The sequence below is a fragment of the Leptonotus elevatus genome, chromosome 8 (assembly GCF_054856555.1).
Source record: "Leptonotus elevatus isolate MCC_2025b chromosome 8, RoL_Lele_1.0, whole genome shotgun sequence".
NCBI lineage: Eukaryota > Metazoa > Chordata > Actinopteri > Syngnathiformes > Syngnathidae > Leptonotus > Leptonotus elevatus.
The window spans coordinates 7,397,946-7,420,139 of record NC_141246.1 but is presented as its reverse complement, the minus strand read 5'-3'; the positions used below and the strand labels follow the sequence as shown (position 1 = coordinate 7,420,139).

The 22,194-nt window shown below is 38.3% G+C and overlaps 1 protein-coding gene across 1 annotated transcript in view; it reads right to left on the bottom strand.

Moving 5' to 3' along the window:
- Positions 1–14,108, bottom strand: part of LOC147169542 (uncharacterized) — a 70,039-nt gene extending 55,931 nt beyond the window's left edge. The window contains exons 1-3 of the mRNA XM_086082041.1: positions 14,016–14,108; positions 12,318–12,418; positions 9,570–9,708 (exon numbers count right to left, since the gene is read on the bottom strand). Of these exons, the coding sequence (XP_085938167.1) occupies positions 9,570–9,708; positions 12,318–12,325 (147 nt within the window). The 5' untranslated portion in view covers positions 12,326–12,418; positions 14,016–14,108. The remainder of the gene's footprint in view (positions 1–9,569; positions 9,709–12,317; positions 12,419–14,015) is intronic.
- Positions 14,109–22,194: the final 8,086 nt, after the last annotated feature.

Sequence of the window (22,194 nt, the reverse complement as noted above, 5' to 3'; positions counted from 1 at the left end):
GTCATAACTTGGGGTTAAAATACTCATTTCCCACCATAATTTCGTACAAATAAATTCTTTAAAAATCCTAAAATGTGATGTCTGTGTCTCGCAGACAGACCTCTGTCATCATTTTAAGTGGGAGAACTGGTGACTTAAGTCTGACTTAAGTGAAGTCTAGTAACTAGTCTCTGCTGTGAGCAATTTGTATTGTGTCGCCAGCACACGAAACTTCTATTCAATAAGCAATCACTTTGAGACAGTAGTTGAATGAGACGTACTATATTGCTAACTTGACTAAGAATTGTCAATTCTGTTCAAGAGAGGGAAAGGAAGGGGAAAACACATTTTTAAGTCACCTTTTTTTTAAGCTCTATAAACCGCGTTACTGCCTATAAATCGCCCACAGCATTTTGAACAAAAAAACTGATCATTCTCATCACTCGACAAATAACATAGACATGGGCCTGGCCTTATTATAGTCATGCACTTGGTTGTTAATGCAATCCACGACAGGAGGAAGTTAAGGTAATGAACACATCTGTCAGTTGACGGTTTACCAAGTCAAACCATACCGTGGCAAACAAAACACCATTTAGTGAAAAAGTGACTGAAGTTGGGAATTTCATTCCTGTGTGGCTTTTCCTGCAGGAACCACTTAAAACCATGCTGCGGGTCCTAATTGCCGGCTCTAAATGGCCTGCAGACGTGTCTGTGTTTGACTGCTTGCTTGTCTCTGCACGTCAACCCGGAATGGCCTTTAGCCTGATAACTACTGGGATTGACTCTAGCCTGCGGTCCTCTTTAAAAAAAAAAAATGCCAATAATAGATTGATAAACAAATGGTATGTAGAGTTTTGCGTTTCTTATACTGTAAATATACACTTTTCCACAAATCCACTTACAGTATGTGCATCCATAACAATGAATACTGGGACTATCTTGGATTACCCTTGTAAGTAAATCTGATAACTGGTCATTTTGTTTTAGTTTCTTCTGAGGAAAATCCAACCAATGAAGACAAAATCCGCATTCACGCTTTGATAAACGATCCAAGTTTACTTGAATTAGCTTTAATTGACATGTGAAAGCCAAAGGTCCCTTCATTATATTACTGATGAGGCGAAGTGTCTATAAAGAGTGTCAGGGCGAAGAGAAGAGGGGATTCCTGAGCTTTGCTATTCTTTGGCCCACCTCCAGGCCCTGAGGCTGAGGGTAGGGCCATGTTGTGATAAGCGGTGGCATGCCAGCAGAGAGCAGGATTAACAACCTTTGCGGGCCCTGTCTGCGAAGCATAACACACCCGACTTAATACTAGCAACAGGCTGTCAGCCGTGTGCTCGCCAACATGGGAAGGTGCAGTCATGCATGTGGAACTATGCGATTGAGATGAAACCCTATTTACCTGTCGTGCGGCAGATATGTTCCGGAAACACCTGCCATAGGTGAAAATCCATGATATAGAATGATATCATTTAAAAATGCTTTAAATACATTTGAACTTATGAAAGCACGCTTTTAATTGTTCAATTGTAAATGTAAATAAACAAGCAAAAAGAACAGTTGTAGGTTGTATAGCAGCTACTAGCACGCTGCATTTTATGCTAACACTAGATAAAGTAAATGCAGCTTTTTAATATGTGTTCACCAATCTATTAAGCTAGCTGTAACATATTTGACATAATAAAGGGTTGTTTGTACAAATGAGACATGTTTTAGTAGCTTGCTTGCATCAAAACGGCACTATGCTAGGCTTTATGTTAATGTTACCAACATTTATACAAACGGTACCATTTCATTATTAATAACAGGCAAAACAAAACTTGTTTGACCAGTCGAAGATTAAGCCAACTTGCTTGCTATAACGACTATAAATATCTGTGTTATGTAAAACTTTTGGATTTATGCTAATGCTAATAATAATCAAAAAGCACGGTTTTGTTTTCTTTCTTTTTTCTTATCAAAATTGCAAACAACTTGTTTGGCCACCAAGAGATTGAGATAACGTAGGTGATAAGTAGTGAGGGTTACCTAAACAGATTAAAAGATATGACTGTTTACTTGTACCGGTACTTAATATCTGAGTTATGTTCAACTTTATGAGCGACAAGCTAGTTTTGTTTTAGTTTTTTTTTGCGTCGTAGCCAATAGGTATGCTTTATGCTAATGATGTATGTGCTTGAAACAAATTTAAAACTTTGAAATACAATACAGCCATTTTTTTGTTGTTCTGTTTTCTTCTACAGTTGTCTCCTTTTTTTTTTTTTAATTACCAACAACAAATACGACAAGGCTATTTTGAGCAAATGGCAATCAGGCTAACAAACACGTTAGCAACATGTTAGCTAGCCAGTTAGCATTGTAGCTGCTCAACGACTTACATTTCACACTGTAACGTCCCCGTCATTTGCTATTAACTACAAGTAAATGGTGTTTGGGGGGTTGTATATTTTACTTCAAGGCCTGTCCCACTGTCACAAGTTGAATTGAACGCGAATGTCCTGGTGAATGTTTCCTTATCAACGCCATTCACAGTTGGAAATGTTTACTGTCGCGGCTTAAGAAAAACACAATTTGGCATTCAAGCTAACTTTAGCGACGAACGGTAGCTGTCAGCTGAGAGTGAAGAAGCCTCTCACACAAAAGAGATAAACGCATCCAGTCGCTCCCATATAGATTGCAGCATGACCACTTGTCGAGAGAAAGTCAAGAACTTTGGATCGGAGGATTTCAATGATACAATTTAATAAACATAGATTAGGGTATTTTACTCATTTACAATAATGGCAGTGTAGTAAAAAAGAAAGAACTAAAAAAAATACTGATTTTATAGTAAGAAGAAATAATGAAATAAGCAATTAAATAACCAGTCACATGAGTGCAGAAAATAGGCTAACTGCAGCAATAATTGAATCAATTTCACAAAATATAATTCATAAGTATAAACTAAGAAGCAGATTACCACAAATTGAATGAAGAAGCATAAACTATTTACCAAAATAACAGATTTGAAATTAAAAAGTCTGAGAAATTCATTAATCAACCGCATCGCATACAAGTGTAAAAAACGAGTTCATCTCTGTTGATATGATGATGTGGTATAATGGAATAAATTCTCAGAAATTTTAATTGATAAGAATAAATACATAACCAAAATAAGATATTTCTAATTAAAAATCAAACAATTAAAATTACCCAAACTTCTAACTGTCACACACAAATGCAAAAATAACTTAAGAGCTGTCAATAATACATAGAGTAATGGAATAAAAATAGCATGAATAGTGAAATAACTCGTATGTTAACCACTATTAAGTGTTCTAATGATATCCACTTAGAAACAATGGCACAGTTCTTTCGCGGACTCTTTTTTGAACAGCCTTTACATGGTTCCACTCAGAAACAAACTTAAACTCCAATCGCCGCGGGGCTCGTTCCCCTTGACCTTTTACCTTTCAACATGCCACCTCTGACCCCCGGTCAGAGCCTCTCCAGAGCCACTTTAAAGCACCAGAGTGTTTTGCTATTTTCAGTAAGTCATGCCAGCCTCCCTTGTCGTCTTTAATTACGTCTTCCCCGCTTCGTACTTTCCGGCATGTTCACTACACACGTTTTTTTTTTTTTGCCCTCCAATCGCACCGTCATCAGTTTTCCTTCCTTTCCGTTTATTAAGGGGGGCTTTATATATTTGGATTGGATTGGATTGGTCAAGATTTTATTTCATGAAACCCATTCTGTGGATGGTATGATAAACAATCTTGGCCATGTTGATTTTAATACTGAGTCTTGATTAATGCTCACTACAATTATCAAATGTATTTTACTTTTATGAAAAATGATTTCATATTTAGTATCAACATTTTAGAGAGATGTCAGAAACATCCAAGCGCCTCGGTGTAAAGCAATGAGGGCCTTTCTACTTTCCAGCTGGCCCCCTGCAGTGCTTGCTACTTTGATTTTGTTGACTGACAATCACTTCCCTTGGAGTAGAAAATCCTCAAGAGGCTTTTGAACAAATATGTGACTTTTCCCTGCTCGAACACAAAGACATTGTTGGTCTTGTCTGTATTGACACGACTCGCTGTGATGAAATGTTTAATATCGAGTCGGTCAGCAGGTGCGGGCGCACAATGGCTTTGCCCTGGGAGACCAGGCACACAAGGTCAGCTATGCTGCCACTCAAGATCCCCCCCTTTGCCCCCGCCACACACACAATATAATGAAAAGTCATGCTCCTCTTCTTTTAACAACAGTGTAGAGTAGAAAAACAGCGCCTCCGCTGGTTGCAACCAAGTCGTGCAATTTGTTTTGCCATCAGGAAACAATTTTCAAATTATTTTGTAATTATATCATATCGAGACTATGGGTGTCATGCGTTTGTTTTTTTTTAACCGTTATTAATCACATGACTTCAATCGTTGAATTAAATTAATCGTGAATTTTAAATGTGTACAATAAAATGTACAATATTTTTTTTCAAAGTTTTCATTCACGTTAACATAAAAGTAGGAAAAAATGTTAAACTAATAGAAATATGGCTGTATCTTTTAGTTATTGATACAGTAATTTCATAATAATTCATAAAATTGAGTTAAAATGAAAAATATGTACTGTAAAAAAAAATGTGTGATATAAATTTTTGTTGGTCATTTTTCTGCCACTAGATGGCAAAAATGCATTTGTAAGACGGTATCAGCTCAGTAAAAAAATAAATAATGTTAAGAGCTATCTTAATCTTTAACATGAAGTAACTTGTGAAATTCTGCACATTTTTAAAATTACAAAATACAACTTGACACCAGTCTCCACAAAGATATGCATTATTATGAAATGCATTACTGTTAAATTTCGACATGGATGCGTCTGCTGTTGACATCCCTAATTGAGACCCTTTAACTTATTCACTGACATTGTCGTCAATCGGCAGCCATTGGAATCTGAATCCGTTTTTTTTCTTCTTTTTTTTAAACCTGCAATAGATGAAGTCATAGCCACGAATGAAAACCTAGCCCCCACTGTATTATTCACACCTGTCAACGTGCACTCTGAAACGTTCCCCTTTCTTGCTCCAGCTGACATGAAGCGAACGGTTTGTGCGAGTGGAGCTCCCACGGCGAATGCTTTTCTCATTATTCGGTGCCTTTGCTCGGGTTAAAATACGTGAAGATCGAGTGCTGAGTGACAGGCGGAATGAAGACTGTGAAAACACTCTGGCAATCCTCCACGCCGTACCTCATCAGGTTTAATCACAACCATGCCCGCTGCGTGCCCCCCTGCCTCTCCGCGTAGGAGTGTTCTCATACAAAGGAGACTCATTTCTCCAAATAGCGGCAGGAGGAAATCAAAACATTACAGGAGGTCCTCGGATTTAAGCCAGTCCCTGCATACTACATTTCAAGGTTACAAATGGCACAAAATGAACTAGGTTGTGCTATAGCTCGTGTTGGCTTGTATCTAAAAAAAAAACAGCCACTTGTAAAATGTACCACTGTACAACCCTATAGATGGTATCGTGTGCCGTTCACGGGTCCATGGAATGTCAAATGGTGTCCGGAATTGCAAAGATAAATCGAAAGGATTTCCAACCGACAAAGTCTACCAAAGTGTGTTCTGACTATTTTGATTAAGGTTAAGTGTCATTGCAAGATGGTAAAAATGCTTTGTGTGTGTGTGAGCCGCTAGCCGTGGCTAGCTCTGGCTAAAAATAGATCAAGTTCGATTTTGAGATCTCTCCAAATAGCCTACCCTCCTTAAAAGTCTCTATTTTCCTTTCCGAGCAGCCCAAAAGTTGAAATTGTTGTTAAAGTGTACGGAAATAAGTGATGAATCAACAATGTTGTTGTTTTTGTTGTAACATGCTAGCGCTAGTAGCTAACACGGTCGAGAAACTAGCTAACTTGGATTAAAAATAACCCGAGATTCTTCATCTCAAATTCACAACTGATAAATGCACATAGCAACCAATAAAAGCTATTATAAATATATATATATATATATATATATATATATATATATATATATATATATATATATATATATATATATATATATATATATATATATATACTATTTATAGAAATAATTTTTTCTTGGCAAAAAAACCCACATTAGTTCATTCATGGCATTTCGTTCATTTGGGAGAGACAAATTGAGATAGGAGTGTTTTGAATTACGAAGGTGACCATGATGCAAATTAAACTGGTAAGTCAAGGCACCCCCTGTATATCGTGAAAGTGGTCGTAATGCTGTGGCTGGAGTTGCCGCTCCCATTTTAGTCTCGTCTTGGTCGCCATGTGAAGTCAAGGCGGCGGCTCAAGAAGTCACCTGACCTTGACAACTTGAATCACGCTGGCAGTGTGACGGACGAACCCCCCCCTCGTCCCCACAACCCCTCACCCCCCCTCAACATGACTGACCTTTTTTTTCCCCTGACAGGACCCCAACCCTGGGCCACCCACTTCAAAGCCAACATTTTGCCACCTTGAACCCGTCGCACATGGACTATATAACACGTGTGTGCCATGCGACATGGAAGCCATCGTGATTTGAAGGAGGGAGCAGTCGAGAGAGTCTTCCAAATCAGAAAATTTTATAAATCTATAACATAAGAAAAATAACGCTCTAATATTGTGTTTTATAAAATCATACAGTAATGACATAAATCGAATGTAAAGAAAAAATTTTTTTTTCTTCACTTCAAAGAACATTGTGCTGCTCCTTCTCTTGTGCACACTTTGGCCAGCTGGGGTCAGTATACATGTTTAATGAATAGGGAACACACGCCAAGAAAAGTTTCACAACTGACTCCGCAAAATGCTGTAATAATAGCCATTCCTCGCAGAGGATAAAGACTATCACGTGGGTAGTAAGGAGTTAAGAAACAGTGAGCCAAATAATTGATCATGTTCCCGTCCCTCCCGCTCTCATCGTCATTCTTGTGTCATTTCTCTTCTATCTGCTCCATCTTTGTTTTCAGTCTCTAGCAACAAACTGAGGCCCGCTGATGACTTTTGCAGACTTGACTCTTCAACGAGCAGCGGCCAAACACAACACCGCTTAATAAGCACTTTGAAAGCGGCAAGCCAAGGATAAACGGATGGAAAAATTCCACAAACACGATCCTGAGCAGAGTGTGAGCTTTTGGCTGCGCATCTTTTTGGTTGGCCACTCACTTTCTGTATGAATTGACATTTCCAGGCCGGCCAGTGCAAACCGCAGCTTTTGCTCATTTGTCAGCCACCGCTTTGCTTCCATGGCAGAAGCACACAACGGGATATGCTGTCTGTATGCTAATGACGGGGATCTTGCAATGAATTTCCCTGGTTCGCTTCCCAGATGTCCTCATCTGTTCCCGAAATGAAGAAAGCATATAAGGGCCACACCGTTCATGAACTGCTCTGATCCAAAGATCACAGATGTCTACAAGCAGGCAAACATTCAGAATTCTGAGACGTCAGCATGCTGTAAAGTAAACCGGCCTCCATTGTTTGGGCTCATTAACTGCCGTTGACGCCTATAGACGTCTAAAATCCATTTTAGCGATTTGTATTAGTTTAAGATTTTTTTCCACTTAACAAGTTAACAAAGATATGAAAAAAATTATTGCACATTTAGAACAGATATAAAAAAAAATATTAATCGTGAGTTAACTAGTGAAGTCATGCGATTAATTACAATTAAAAATTTTAATCACCCGACGCCCCTAATTTTGAAATAATCTTTTCTTAAAAAAAATATATATTAAAAATTAGGGGCGTCAGGCCATCGTAATTAATCGCATGACTTCACTAGTTAACTCACAATTTTATATCTGTTCTGAATATACAATAAAAAAAAACAACTACGTTTTCATACTCTTGTTAACAAAAGTGGAAACAATTTTAAACTAATAGAAATAGTTCAAATGAATGTTTGACGTCTATAGCCGTCAATGGCAGTGAATGAGATAAACACATATTAAAATAATACAAACATAAACAAAGGTATACTGAAAGACAGCCAGAAGAGCAATGGATAAGGTATAAATATTGTTAAGAGTAAGGAACCCTGGCCAAAAGACGTACATAAGAAAATCAACATGCAGACGTCACTTTCTGTCGGCGTAAAAAGGAAAGCAGAGGATTGAGATATTTAATGATCTCAGGCAGATAGTTCCTGTTTTCTCTTCTTTGTCTTTCAAATTTACTGGGTTTACACACTGGACCTTCCGCCTAGTGGCAAAAAGTGGAATTTCACCCAAAATAAACAACAAAATGCTGTCAAAGTTAAATTGTTAACTAATTAATTAATCACTCAAAAATGATCGCATTAATCATGTATTAACGCAGATTAACCACACTACTAATTTTGACCACAGATGACGCTTTAGCTGACAGCGGATGGCTACGTTTAAAGGTAGCACAAGTTGCGCAATAAACATAATTACATGCATTAAAGTAAAGCATTTCATAAATGTTTGCGTATGAAGTTCAGAATATTTGTTCATGTCAAAATATTGGGGTCATTTTTCCCCCATTTTAAATGATGCAAGTTATCAACTGATTAGAAAAAGAGGAGGATGAGCGCGTGCAGTGGATCCAAAAATGTTGACCGCGTCTTCATAACATTAAATGTTAAAAGAATTAACACATAACAGGTGCTCTTTAAATTTGTCAGGAGAAAAATGTTGGTAAAAAGCCTTTTAAATTGAGCGATTAATCATGATTAATCAAAAATTCTAAGAAGCGATTAATCTGATTAAAAAAAATATATATCATTTGACAGCTCTAATTATAACTGGACTAAACCAAATCTACGAAATAGACGGTCTATGAAGATGAGATCTCATTTAATCACCATCTGTAAAACTAATAAGTAATAATAATAATCGACCATTTACAATTCAGAATTCTACTGAAAATGAGAATTTTAAACACTGTCAAGCAAGACTCAACAAATCCATGCATTAACTCCGGAAGTGTCGGGGGGGTTTTCTTTGGATTCCTTGCAACTCTTAATCAGCAAGTCCAAAAAAAGGAGAAACCTCAACAGGGGCTGATAAAACATGAACCTGCACCCAAATTTTGTCTGCGTCAACATTAGCCCCCCAAACAAAACAAAACACTTGAGCGTGAATCTAAATATACAAATGCATATTGTTTTGAAGCTACTCCCATCAAAAAGCTACTCTAGTAAACCGAACGTGTAGCCGCCCCGGTCAACGGTTCGAGGCGTCAGGTAGGTGGCGTGCTGGCTGCCGACTCACAGCTGTGAAGCATCAAGCTGGAAATCCCCTCGTTCGCAGTCATGAACTCGCATGTGCGTGAGTGTGTGAGGGTTTGAATTTGGGATTTTGGGCCACATGTGGTTGAGGAGGCGTTTTGGCCCTGCGTGTGTATTCATGCTATTCATGCGTGCGCGAGTGAAAAGCAAGCCGGAGCAAGAGTGTGTGTTATCGTGTTCTATCTTTGGGGGTTGGCAAGTTTGTTAAGACTGAGCTGTTCATTATATCAACACGAATACAGTTGACGCACAAGCTTGCTGTTTACACTTGGAGCTACAAAAAGCCACTTTTTTTTTTTTTCCCCCTCGTTCACATTCTTCATCCTTACTTGAGAATGGACGTCATCTTCCCTTGTCTGTCTTCTGCCTGGCGGCTCGCCGGGCCTCCCCACTCGCCTCCAGCCTCCACACCCACGCGTTCCCCACTCGAGCGGCAGCCACTTCCTCTTCGCCGCCTTCTCCTCTTGGCTGAAACGCAAAAAAAAAAAGATTCATTATTAATCGTCTTCGATTCAAATTTGTCACAATCTTTGCCACGTGTGTATTCAAAACAACCACATAGCTTATAGCCTTTCAGTCCGCTAGCTTAATAATTAGCATGTATGTGACAGTGCTATCTTAAAGCAGGAGGAGTAAGTACAATGGCCGTTCAAATGATGCCGTGTGGCAAAAAAACTCCCTTCAATTTAATTTAATGATGTCGTGACTATTATTACAAAGTCATATGTGAGGATAAACGCTATAGAAAATGGAATGCTTGAATGTAAAATTGATGGCTGTTAGGCTTTGCACAATCAGGATTTTTCGGCTGATCAGTAATCAGAGTGAGATAAAAAAAAAAAAAAAGAACAAAAGATTACCGATCACAAATTCGATCAGAAGATGGAGTAATATATCAATTTAAAAAAACGTTTACAATTTACTCTATAGTCAACTGCCGGGATTCGTGGGCGATATGGACTAGCGAGGCCCATGAATAGCGAAAATCGATGTAATGTCAATTGAAATGCATGAAAAAAAAAATACATCTTCAAAAAAACACTGATAAACATTAAATATAACATGTAGACTTTTACAATGATCTAATTGGCTGGATCGGGATCGGACGCTATTTAGCATTTTATGCAAAATCTTAATTTGGCCGATTGATCAATGACGTCATTGATTGGCTCCATGAAGTAAGACATTACATGTTTTTTAAGTTTGAAAAAAAAATAGGGCCATTTTATTTCAGTTGACGTCAATTATTTGTGTTTTTTGCTTGCATTGATATGACAGCTGAATAATTGACAGGAAATGGGGGAGGGAGAGAGGGAATGACCTGCAAGAAAAGACGGCAAAGTCCGGGAATCGAACCGGGATCGCCTGCTCCGAGGACGAGCCTCTACACATGGTGCGGGTGCCCCATTACTTGTGCCCCCCCCCTCCCCCCATTTCAATTTATTTCAATTTATTTCAATTATATGTGGATTTTTTGCTATACGTGGCCCGGGCCAGTCTATTCCCTGCGAATGGTGGCAGTTGAGTAAATGTAAACGTTTTCACTCATTCACTGCCATTGACGGCTATTGACGTTAAAATTTCATTTTAACTATTTCTATTAGTTTAACATTTTTTCCACTTTTGTTAACAAGAGTATGAAAACCTAGATTTGTATTTATTTAGAACAGATATAACATTTATGATTAATCATGAGTTAACTAATTAAGTCAATAATTAATTACATTAAAAAAAATTAAAGAAAAGATTATTAAAACTTAGGAGCGTGAGGCGATTACATTTTTTAATCGTAATTAATTGCATGACTTCACGAGTTAACTCACAATTAATCACAAATTTTATATCTGTTCTAAATGTACAATAAAAAAATTCTAGGTTTTCATACTCTTGTTAACAAAAGTGGAAAAAAATGTTAAACTAATAGAAATAGTTAAAATTAATATTTGACGTCTATAACCGTCAATGGCAGTGAATGAGTTAAAAAGAGCTTCTCTATCAAATCGGTGATCGGTTATTTCAAACTCGTTGATCGGCCTGAAAATCCTGATTGTGTAAAGCCTCATAACACGAAATGTGTTATTTCGGGGAGCTGATCAATGCCGTCATTAATTAATGGGGCAAATTAAGACATTATAGCCAATCACTAATTTTGCATAAAATGCAAAACATCATCCAATTCTGATCAATTAGTCTCATGCCTATAATGTTGTTACCACTGAGAAAATGTTGGACTATCCTCGTATTCCCACACATTAAGACCCCTGGGAGTGCTGTTATTTCACACACGACTCAATGCAGGCCCACATAGTGGAAAAGAACTGTTGCTAAAAATAGCTCATAGTGACAGGAAAGGGGTGGGGGTATGTTTAAATGTAGGGGGGGTTCACCAGTTGTGTGCTGAATCGGTTTATTTTTGCTTTGCTTCTTTACTTTATTGATCTGTTTGTTTTGCTTTTTCGGGGGCGGGAGCATCTTCCCACGATCCCGCCGAGGGAAGCCCGGGAACTAGTGTCGCCGTCACACGCACGCACAATCATACCCACCCCTTCGTTACGAAAGAAAGCGTATTCAATCATTTAAGTAAAAATGTCTGAATAGAAGTCAGAACCGTGGCGTAAATCAGCTCACGGTACGAGGTTCTTGCAACATCTGCAGTCATGATGAGCTACAGTAAAAAGGCCCTGTGAGTATTTGTGTGTGTGGGCGGGTGGGAGTAGGTCCGCCAACGAAAAGACCACCAGGAGGTTTTTTTTTTTTTTTTTAATAAACTGGCTGAAGAAGGTAAATGAGGTAGTAGTGGTGGAGGGAAAGGAGAAAGAAAGTAACTGGCTAATGGAAGTGAGGTTGTTATTGTTGGAAAAGGAGATGGAGCAGAGAGCCATGTATGTGCGTGCGTGTGCGTGTGTGTGCGTGTTCATGCATATGAATGTGTGTATGCTGCATTAAAACCTGCAGGGTTGACATGTGAATCCGGTTGGCAACTTATTAAAACACAACATTTGTCATTATGTGAAAGAGGAGATGCGCCGGACGGCGAGCGCGTCAAAGTTGGATCCGTGCTAAGCCGCTAAACGTACCTGTTCATACAAGGCTGCGCTGGGTGGTCTACGCGCCGTTCTCACCGGTTTTGTCTTTCCGAAGTTGGCACCGGGCCCCGAAAATCAACCGGGAGTCTTTCCTAAGTGGATGAAGAGGAGCCGATTGAGCAATCGCAGGACTGACTCATCGTTTGGATTATAACGCATTACAATTCATTCACTATTGATTATGCACGTTTACCGTGATTTGAATGACTGCTCAAAATGTCCGTCACCACTAACGAGTGTTTCTTTCTTTTTTTGAGGGGCCTTCTAAGCAGGGCGCAATTTGATTGGCTGCTTGCAGAGATCACTCAACGAGCTGCCTCTTTTTTAGTCCTTCTCGGCTGAGCAGAGAGGGGAGGCGAGTGGGGGGCAGTTACGCACACACAGGAGGGAGGGAGGGAGGAAGACAAGAGCGGAGCAACTGCACTAACTCCTGAATACTTACACCTTATGCGGTGTTGATTAATGCGCATCGTACGGCTGGGAATCGATTCCGATTTTGATTCGATTCACTTCGATTTTCGAACATGCTGTACCGATTTTTATGTTTTATGTATTTATATATTATGTTTAAATTATACATTTAAATATTGTTCTATATAATTTTATTTTGATTTAAATAATTGTAAATATAAATTAAAACATTCTGAATGTCTTTAAGTGCAAAAAATCAGGTATTTCGTAATTGTAAGAAAATGCTTTCAAATAAAATTTCTGTTTACAGTTATTTTCAAGAAAACAGCAAGACACAAAAAAAACACTTGGGCCTTTAAGTGAAATTCTATTCTCACAAAAATTTCTTGGAAAAAGATTAAAAGGATCGATTTATGGTTTTATAAATCAAGATTGGGCTATGAAAAGGAAAATTAGGGATTCATTTGATTAATCGATTTTTTTTTAAAACCAAGCCCCAGTGCATTACAAAAAAACAAACAAACAAAAATCCTGTTTCCAGCAGGTACTAGTTACCCCAAAGGACAACATGAGTAGCCTACGGGTCTTCTCTAAAAATAGCTCATCAGTGATGAGACACTATGACTTATTAAGAAAAACCAAAACAGAAGAATATTATTTAAACTTTGCATAATATACATTTTTGTGTCGTAAATATTATATATTTTGTTTAAAATGTGCTTGACAAAAAAAAAAATTTTCTTTAGCAAATTTGGTATGAAAGTAGCACATCTCATCCAAACCATCAAAACAGAGGGATAATAATACTACAGTACATCAGATTTATATATTAGGAAATCATTGTAAATGAATTGGGATTGAACATTAAAAAAAAAAAAAAAGCACGTCAACAGCATTACAATAAATGACTGTATATTCTCATTCACATTAAATTAACTCATGGTAAACACAGTTTGGACTGTTCGGCATGATTTGGATTTTTTCCAGCACACTTAAGGCTCGCTGCATTAGAGGAATTAAAGAGATCCCAGTGATCAGGAGGAGGGATCATCTCAGATTACCTGTGCTGAGAACTTCCTCTCCGCCTTCACTTGACTCTCATCTGGCTAACCAAAATATTAGGAACCGCTCTCAATGCAGTACAATCCTACAACCTTACACCTCGTGGGAAGACGAGTGTTTGCGACCCACTTCCTCTTTCCAACACCGGGGAATCGTAAAGTGTCATCGGCAAACACGAAGGACAGCTGAACGAGCCGGTTGCATCGCGGCTCCCACCTGCGCGCGTTCCGCTGTCGGGCGAGACCCCCGATTTTCCGGGACGAGCAAACAAGCGCGCTGCTCGGTAAACAACAGGGCAACGCAGTGGGGATTAGCCACGGCAAACACTTTCTTAACCGCCGCACTAACGTCAATTGCTTTCAAGTCAAATGTAAACGTGCGTACACATCATTAACTTTGATGCGCAGAGGAAGAATATCGCACGTGCCCGGGAGGCGAGTCGCTTCACATCGACACAAAATAGTGATACATTTACGTTTGACCTTTTTCAATTCCACGATTGTCATCGCAATTGTTCTCACTTTCACTGGTTTGAAAATAGCCAAATAAAAAGCTCATGACACGTCGATTAAATATCAAAGTTGGGAAGTAAAAATGCACAATGTAGGTAAAAGTTGTAAAAGTGTGTACACCCCTCCTATCTCATTCACTGCCATTGACGGTTATAGACGTCAAAATTCATTTTAACTATTTTGATGAGTTTAACATTTGTTTCCACTTTTGTTAACAAAAGTATGAAAACCTAGATTTTTCATAATTTGTGATTAATCGTGAGTTAACTAGTGAAATCATGCAATTATTTACAATTACAAATTTTAATCGCTTGACACCCCTAATTTTTAATAATCTTTTCTATTTAGAAAAAAAAGTAAATATAAAAATATATATATTTTCTATTTAACAAAATATTGTAATGTTTTTTCAATGTTTTAATAATTTTTTCTTTAAAAAAATTTTTTTAAATTTTTTTTTTAAGTTTGTAATTTTTTTTTATTTTAATCTTATTTTTTAATTATTTGATTTGTTTACATTTTTAATCTTTTCTTTAAAAAATATTATTGTAATTATTTTTTTTTTTACATTTTCAATAATCTCTATTTAAAAAAAATATATATATATTTTTAATCTTTTCTTTAAAACATTTTTTTTAAATAATCTTTTCTTAAAAAAAAAAAAGATTATTAAAAATTAGGGGCATCCCGCGATTAAAATTTGTAAGTAGTTAACTTTATATCTGTTCTAAATGTACAATAAAACATTTTTTGGGGGTTTTCATACTTTTGTTAACAAAAGTGGAAAAAAATGTTAAACTTATTGAAATAAAGTGAATTTTTGACATCTATAGCCGTCAATGGCAGTTAAACTGGAATATGGCTGGCTTTAGAATTAACTAATCACATTCAAATTCAGTACATAACCGGAACATACATCTGTTTAAAAATCACAAGTAAAATTCAGCTGTTCTAGTAGACCACACCTGACATTTTTTTATTAACAGAATTCGGAAGGTTTCAGCTCACACTGGCTGATGATTGGAACTGTTCATAATTCGCTTCACCTCAAACTTGGATTAATCGGACAACAACAAATGTTTAATTGGTTAAATGTATCCATTGAAAATGATGACTGACATTCGAAATGACCATCAATGCGTTGATCACATTTATGTTAACGTGTCGTAATTAGGATCCGCTTGCCTTGATTTAGCCTTTGCCCTCTGTTTTTTGGGGGTCATCTTGAGTCGTCTACTATAAATAATCATCAGGGATCTTATCCAGATTGAGTCCAATGGTTCCCAAAAGTAAACATCACGGCTATTTGAGTCCGGGCAAGAAGCCTATTGGTATATATCACACGGACCGAAGCCAAATCCTTCACTGTTGTGTAGCACATAACAACTACCATTAAATGAAACGAGCTTTGAAAGATGGACGCTAAGCTTGATGACTTGCGAGTTCATAGAGTGCAAATCAACATCGCCACATTTCAGGATGTGTTGATTGAAGGCAGAAGTCGACAGAGCAGAACGTGCTCGGGCTTGTAAGTTTGTCGTCACTGTCGGACATTTTGTGTTTGGGGACGCCTCGTGTCTTCTTGGAGCAATTGGACTGGAGCAATTTTCTAAAACAAAATTATCTACACAGCAAATTCTGTAGAGTTAAAAATCTAGTGTTAATTATTTTTTAGATACTGGGTGTTATTTGAACACTTATAGTGAAGAAAAACATGTACTATCTTGTGGCGGAGAAAAGATGATAAAAAATTAGGAGCGTCAGGTGAATAATTTTTTTTAAATCGTAATTAATTGCATGACCTCACGAGTTAACTCACGATTAATCACAAATTTTATACTTGTTCTAAATGTACGATAAGACATTTTTTCTAGGTTTTCATACTCTTGTTAACAAAAGTGGGAAAAAAATGTAAACTAATAGAAATAGTTCAAATGAATATTTGACGTCTATAACCGTCAATGGCAGTGAATGAGTTAATGGGACTAACATTCTTCCAGCCACGCATGTCATTTACTTCCTGTTTCATATCTACTGAACAGCATTTACTGTTTCACATAAGAAAGTGAAATTGTATCGCTATTTAATTGGCAAAACTCAGGCGGATTATTATTATCTTGAAAAGGCCTAATATCAGCCGGCCGATTAATTGGCGGGGCCCTAAAAAAATGAAAAAGCCTACTTTGACAAAGTAAGTCGGGTTTTAAGTAGAACCATATTCGAGCTGAAGCGCCAACACTATTGTATAAACATCAGCGTGCGTGTGTGTGTGTGTGTGCGTGTGTTCCATGATAAGCAACTCTTTTAGCGCAGTGCTCTTTCTCAGCATGCCTGCAGCTGTTACAACAAAAGCGCAAAATAAATTCCCCCCTTCTCATTCTGTGTCCCGCATGCAACACATTTCATTCTCTCCTCAACGCCCTCATCTCTGATACGTACGTCAACATCTGCTGTTTGTTTTCGGTGACTATTTGTATGCGACCATTTGCTTCTTTTTTTTTTAACCTTCTTTTATTTATTTAGGAAGTAACAAGTAAGTACGTGTACATTTTTCACGGAGGCTTTTTACCTTTACTCCTTACTTTGTCAAAGTAACACACTTTCTACTCATGGGAGTCGAAACTAGCGTAAAAGGGGTAAATAGCGAGCGCGCATAAAGAGAAAAGGCATTTAGCACGTGATACATACCAAATGTATTGAAGTTATGCTAAAGGCGGTTAGCCAAAAATAAAAACAATGCCAGCATTTCCTCCATGCGCACACACGATGCTCTTATTATGAAAGCCGACCTTCCATAAGATGAACTAGTACGACAAAGCACTCCTCCCCTCATGTGTTTACGCGGCGCTGTCACCACATCGTCCAAACAAACGCTGAGAGATGAAGGCGAGTGTAAAAGCGACCAGGATAGAAAGCAGGACCGTAGCGTGCGCGGACACACGCGCGCGCGAGCGCGCACAGCAAAAATGTTGGGGAATTCGATGCCTCAACAAAACGGATCAACTTATAAATCATACCATCACGTCTCAGTTAGCCGTTACAAGAGGATGCGGACGTTACCATACCGTGACCAAAGTTGGAACCTGGGCTCGCTTTGATTTGTCTTGGTGTGCCAGCGAGCTCGCTAGCCCAGCTAGCTATGCTCATTAGCTGTCATCCTTATGACTCTGCAGGTGGACGACTCTTTGCCATGTGGTGATTTATCCTCCTCTACCCTTTCCAGAAAATGTAAATACAGTACTTTTAACCTTACTTTAGTTTTAATTTGACTGTAGTTAACACTTGTAGAATGTTACTTTTCCCAAACGTTTCCTTGAAAAGTTAAGAAAAGCTAAATGATTGGCAGTCTGATCCTAAATGGATTGTGGTCAAATTTGGGCGTCAATTAACTCATTCACTGCCATAAATTCATAAAAATAAAAAATAAAGATGATTAAAAATGAAAGATGACAGGCTATTAAACTTTTTAATTGTAATTAATCGTATGACTTCACGAGTTAACTCACGATTAATCGCAAATTTGATATCTGTTCTAAATGTACGACAAAAAATTATAGGTTTTCATACTCTTGTTAACAAAAGTGGAAAAAAATGTTAATATAATATAAATAGTTCAAATTAATTTTCGACATTTATAGCCGTCAATGGCAGTGAATGAATAAAAAAAAAGAAAAATTATTAAAAATTTGGGGTGTCAGGTGATTAAAATTAAAATCATAATTAATCGCATGACTTCACTAGTTAACTAACGATTAATCACAAATTTCATATCTGTTCTAAATGTACAATAAAAAAAGAGTTCTAGCTTTTCATACTGTTGTTAACAAAAGAGGAAAAAAATATTAAACTAATAGAAATAGTTTAAATGGATTTTTGATGTTTTTAGCTGTCAATGGCAGTGAATGAGTTAAACAGCCAATATAAGGCGTGGGCAATATGGCTTTTTTCCCTTCACATCGCAAAATTTATCTTCTGGGATTTGCTTCTTTTTTTTTTTCCGTATTGCCTTGCATCACGGTCCACGGAAAAATAGAACTCTTTTTTTTCTTTTTTCCTTACTCTTGGAGAAATACTCCTTAAATCAAAACAGGATCATAACATTTGTGGGAGCAGAACTACAGAAACCACAAAAAAATGAATTCAATTAAATTAATTTGAAACAATCGATAGAAATGTTAAAAAGTTTAGTGGTTAATGTTGAAATTATTTTTCAGTTCCATAATCGTCAAGCTTCTAGTACAGTATATACACCGTACCTACTTCCAAACATTGCGCCTCATGTTCTCCTCCAGAGTGCACGTTTATAGACCCTTTTTACAGCTGCCGACTTGACTTATGGTCCCAGAGTTCATGCGGACATATATTTTGAGCCTCAGCGGGACCGGCGAGTTGACGGGCCTCAGTTTTTTACGCCCCCCCCCCCCCCTCCCCCACTAGCTGTAGCGGTGATGTACGAGAACTTGAGACGTGCGAGTCGCAGGTTAAAAGTCATTTGTAGGCATACGAGAACTTACTCAAGCACTTTTGCGCTTCCCACATTGTTGGGTGTGTTCGTTGGAAAGAAATTAGGGAAGAGAGAGAGGAATTAATGGATCTCTAAGAACAGCTAGTAGCATAACTAGCAGTGATTATTCGGTGAAAGTGGGGGGGGGGGGGGGGCCTGCCTGATTCAGCGGAAGGTGCTGTGGTGAAAAGCGTGACAACTTTGAAAATCAAGTCAACAATCATTGAACAATATTACAAAAAGAAGAAAAGATCAGTTGGAAAACTAGCCAAGACGTACACCAAAATAAACGTTCTTAAAAATCTGAGCGAAAAGTTATTTGTCGTCTGTGCAAAAGATTGCATTAGCATCGTAGGACCAATTTGAAATATGAAACAAACAAAAGCATAGTAAATGTAAAGTGGCAGTTTTGCTGGTAAATTGTACAGTATAGTGCTTGTACGCCTTCCCTTTCACTTTTTTGTCACATTTCCCAGTTTCCCTCCTGTAATTTTGCCTCAAGCCCTACTGTCATTATATATAATTAGCCCCTAATCGACTTTCCTGGTGAAACAACAGCTAAACATAAAAAAAAAGAAAAAAGGAAGGGGGTGGGGGTTTGGGGGGGGATCGCAGCAGTGAGAGCAAGCCAGAACCACTCCTGCATCATGGGAGCAATCAGGCAGGGTTGGGTTGCGTTGCGTTCCTGAGCCAACGCAGTGCAGCGCAACATTTTGGGCTCATTAAAAGCAAAGAAATCAAATACGTCACCCCCGAGCCAAGAGACATTCTTTGTGGCACGTTGTTGACATCTTTGTTAACATCACGTGATCTGATCCGCGTCACCCACGCAGACGTCAAAACTGTTCAAGGTCAACGGTGACAATTTAAGCTCAAGTTGTCGACTTTTTAATAGAATGCACCCCAATTTATGATTTTCAAATGGAAAAATAAAGGCTAGATTATTTCCAACTTGTGTTTGCACTCATTCTTCACGCTGCCTCGGCCTGGCGGCTTGATGTGATATATGAAGGCGGTTGTTAGCCATGAGGCCAACAAAATCAGCAGAGTAGACTAACTGAAAGGGGGGGGGGGGCGGACACACAGCAGGGGAAACGTTCCTAAAATTAATGATGACAATGTGCAGTGCTCGTGCAGTTTGCACTGAATTACATTTTTAACTAGGGCTGAACAATAAAAAAAAAAGAAAAGAAAAACAATCTTATTGCGATTTAAAGTGGAAGTCAAACCTTAAACATTTCTTGACAACAATATGTTATATGTGACCTCACTAGTCTAAACATTACATCCTTATTAATATAAAAATTTTGAAATATGAGTTATGAAGCCAAATCTAGCCGTTCTTGTCCATATCAGGGGGCGGCCATTTTGCCACTTGCTGTCGACTGAAGATGACATCAATGTTGCTCAGGGCTCAGGCAGCGACCAATCACAGCTCACCTGTTTCCTGAAGCTGAGCTGTGATTGGTTCGTGGCTCAGGGTGTAGAGACGGTCGTTCAGTAACCAGAAGGTTGGATGTTCGATGACCGCTCTCCCTAAAGTAGCTTACCGCCGAGTGTGAATGTGTGAGCGCATGAATAATGTATCCATTCCATTGTAAAGTGTCTTTGAGTGTCTAGAAAAACGCCATATAAATCCAATGCATTATTATTATTATTATTATAACTCATATTCCTCAAATGTAATAATTAATTGACCCCCAGCCATTTTCACTGAAGCAACCCCCTTCGCTCCCGGCTGTTTTATTGGATTTTGACAGATTTTGCAAGGCCCACAGAATATTCTGTTCTATTGCTATAAAAACATAGAACCTACCAAAAGAAAGATTAGAGTCTCTTCTTTCGTCAGGAAAAAAATATATATTTCTATCCATTTCTGTTTCGCAGCAATTAGCATTAGAATAAAGCTAAGTTTCATCATTATTCACAAAACTGTTTAAAATAGTGGGGAAAAGAGCTGGTTTGCAACATGGCCCTGGTTGATCTCTTATACTCTGCTGCCACCTGCTGGCCGTTTGTGTAATAACTACCATTGCTTGAAGCGTTCTCTTCAGTTCAGAGGCTGCATCAAAGCTTTCTACATTAAAAGAAAAAGGGGGAAAAAAGAAAAACGTAAAAATACGTCTTTGGCACACTAAACATTTTTAAAAGAACATATTTATACGTTTTTGGGAGCAACATAGTTCATCTGAATGTCACGTTTAGACTAGTGAGGTCACATATAACATAGTCAATAATTTTTGGGGGGTTGGCTTCCCCTTTAATAAACAAGATAAGACAACAGTCATTACAGTAAGTCCCGTTTCATTAAAAAAAAAATATATATATATATATATATTATAGTTATCACTATTTGCCATCACTGGCACCCTTCTGTGGTGACATCACAAAAAAAGGACAATGAAAAAAAACCTTTTTGGGCAGTTCCACAAGCAGTAAGTACAAGAGTAAGTAATCGTCAGATTTTGCATAATAACATGTTTGCTGTAAACCATAATGACACAGTAGATGGATGTAAAATATTTTCACTGTCGTAGTAAACAGCACGTATTTGTGTACGGGAGGCCAAAGGGTGACGTTGGTTCCTGCCTGTTTCCCATTTTTCCTCAATCAGACAAACGTCTCTTCCACTTTCGGCCTGCGTGTCCTTACACCCCCGCAGCCTCGGCTAATTGGCCATTCAGATCATTGCCACATGCATCTGTTGTGTGTGTGTGTGTGTGTGTGTGCGTGTATTTTAAATCTATCTCAAGAGGTCAAGGAGACGTTCCTCGCCTCAAAAACGGACCCCAGATCGAGTATCAGATTACGAGATTACGAGATGCTTTCCATATGGGCTTTTATAATCGGTTGTGGGCCTCCCACCCGCCCTTAGACGCACTGTGACATATAACAAACACACACGGGGATGAGCTCATGCTTGGTTATGTTTTCATATGGCTGACTAAGTAGCCCGTTTGCCCTCACGCCAGCCACGTTTTGTCCTCCGAATATTGTGTATTGGCTTTATAGGTCTACTCTGAGGGGGAGGGAGTTCAAATGCTTGCAACTACGCAAGAAAATTAAATGACATCATTTAAAGAGGGAGTCAAGAAGTCTACGGTTTGGAGGGTGCTTTTTTTCCAGATGGCGTGTTTCAGCTCCTTCCGCAAACATATATTTTTTGGTGCTAATCTCCTGAGGCAACTTTCTCCCTCTCTTCCTCTGGTCCATGGTAAGTGCGGTCACCAAATGAGCAACAACTATTTTCCCAGGAGAGACTCCGGCATTTGTGGACTTGTGTCACCCAAAAGAAACTATTATGTGCATTTCACACTTTCACATGCTACTTTCAGGCCGCATTATTATGAAGCACCTGCACATGTCCAATTAGCCCCTA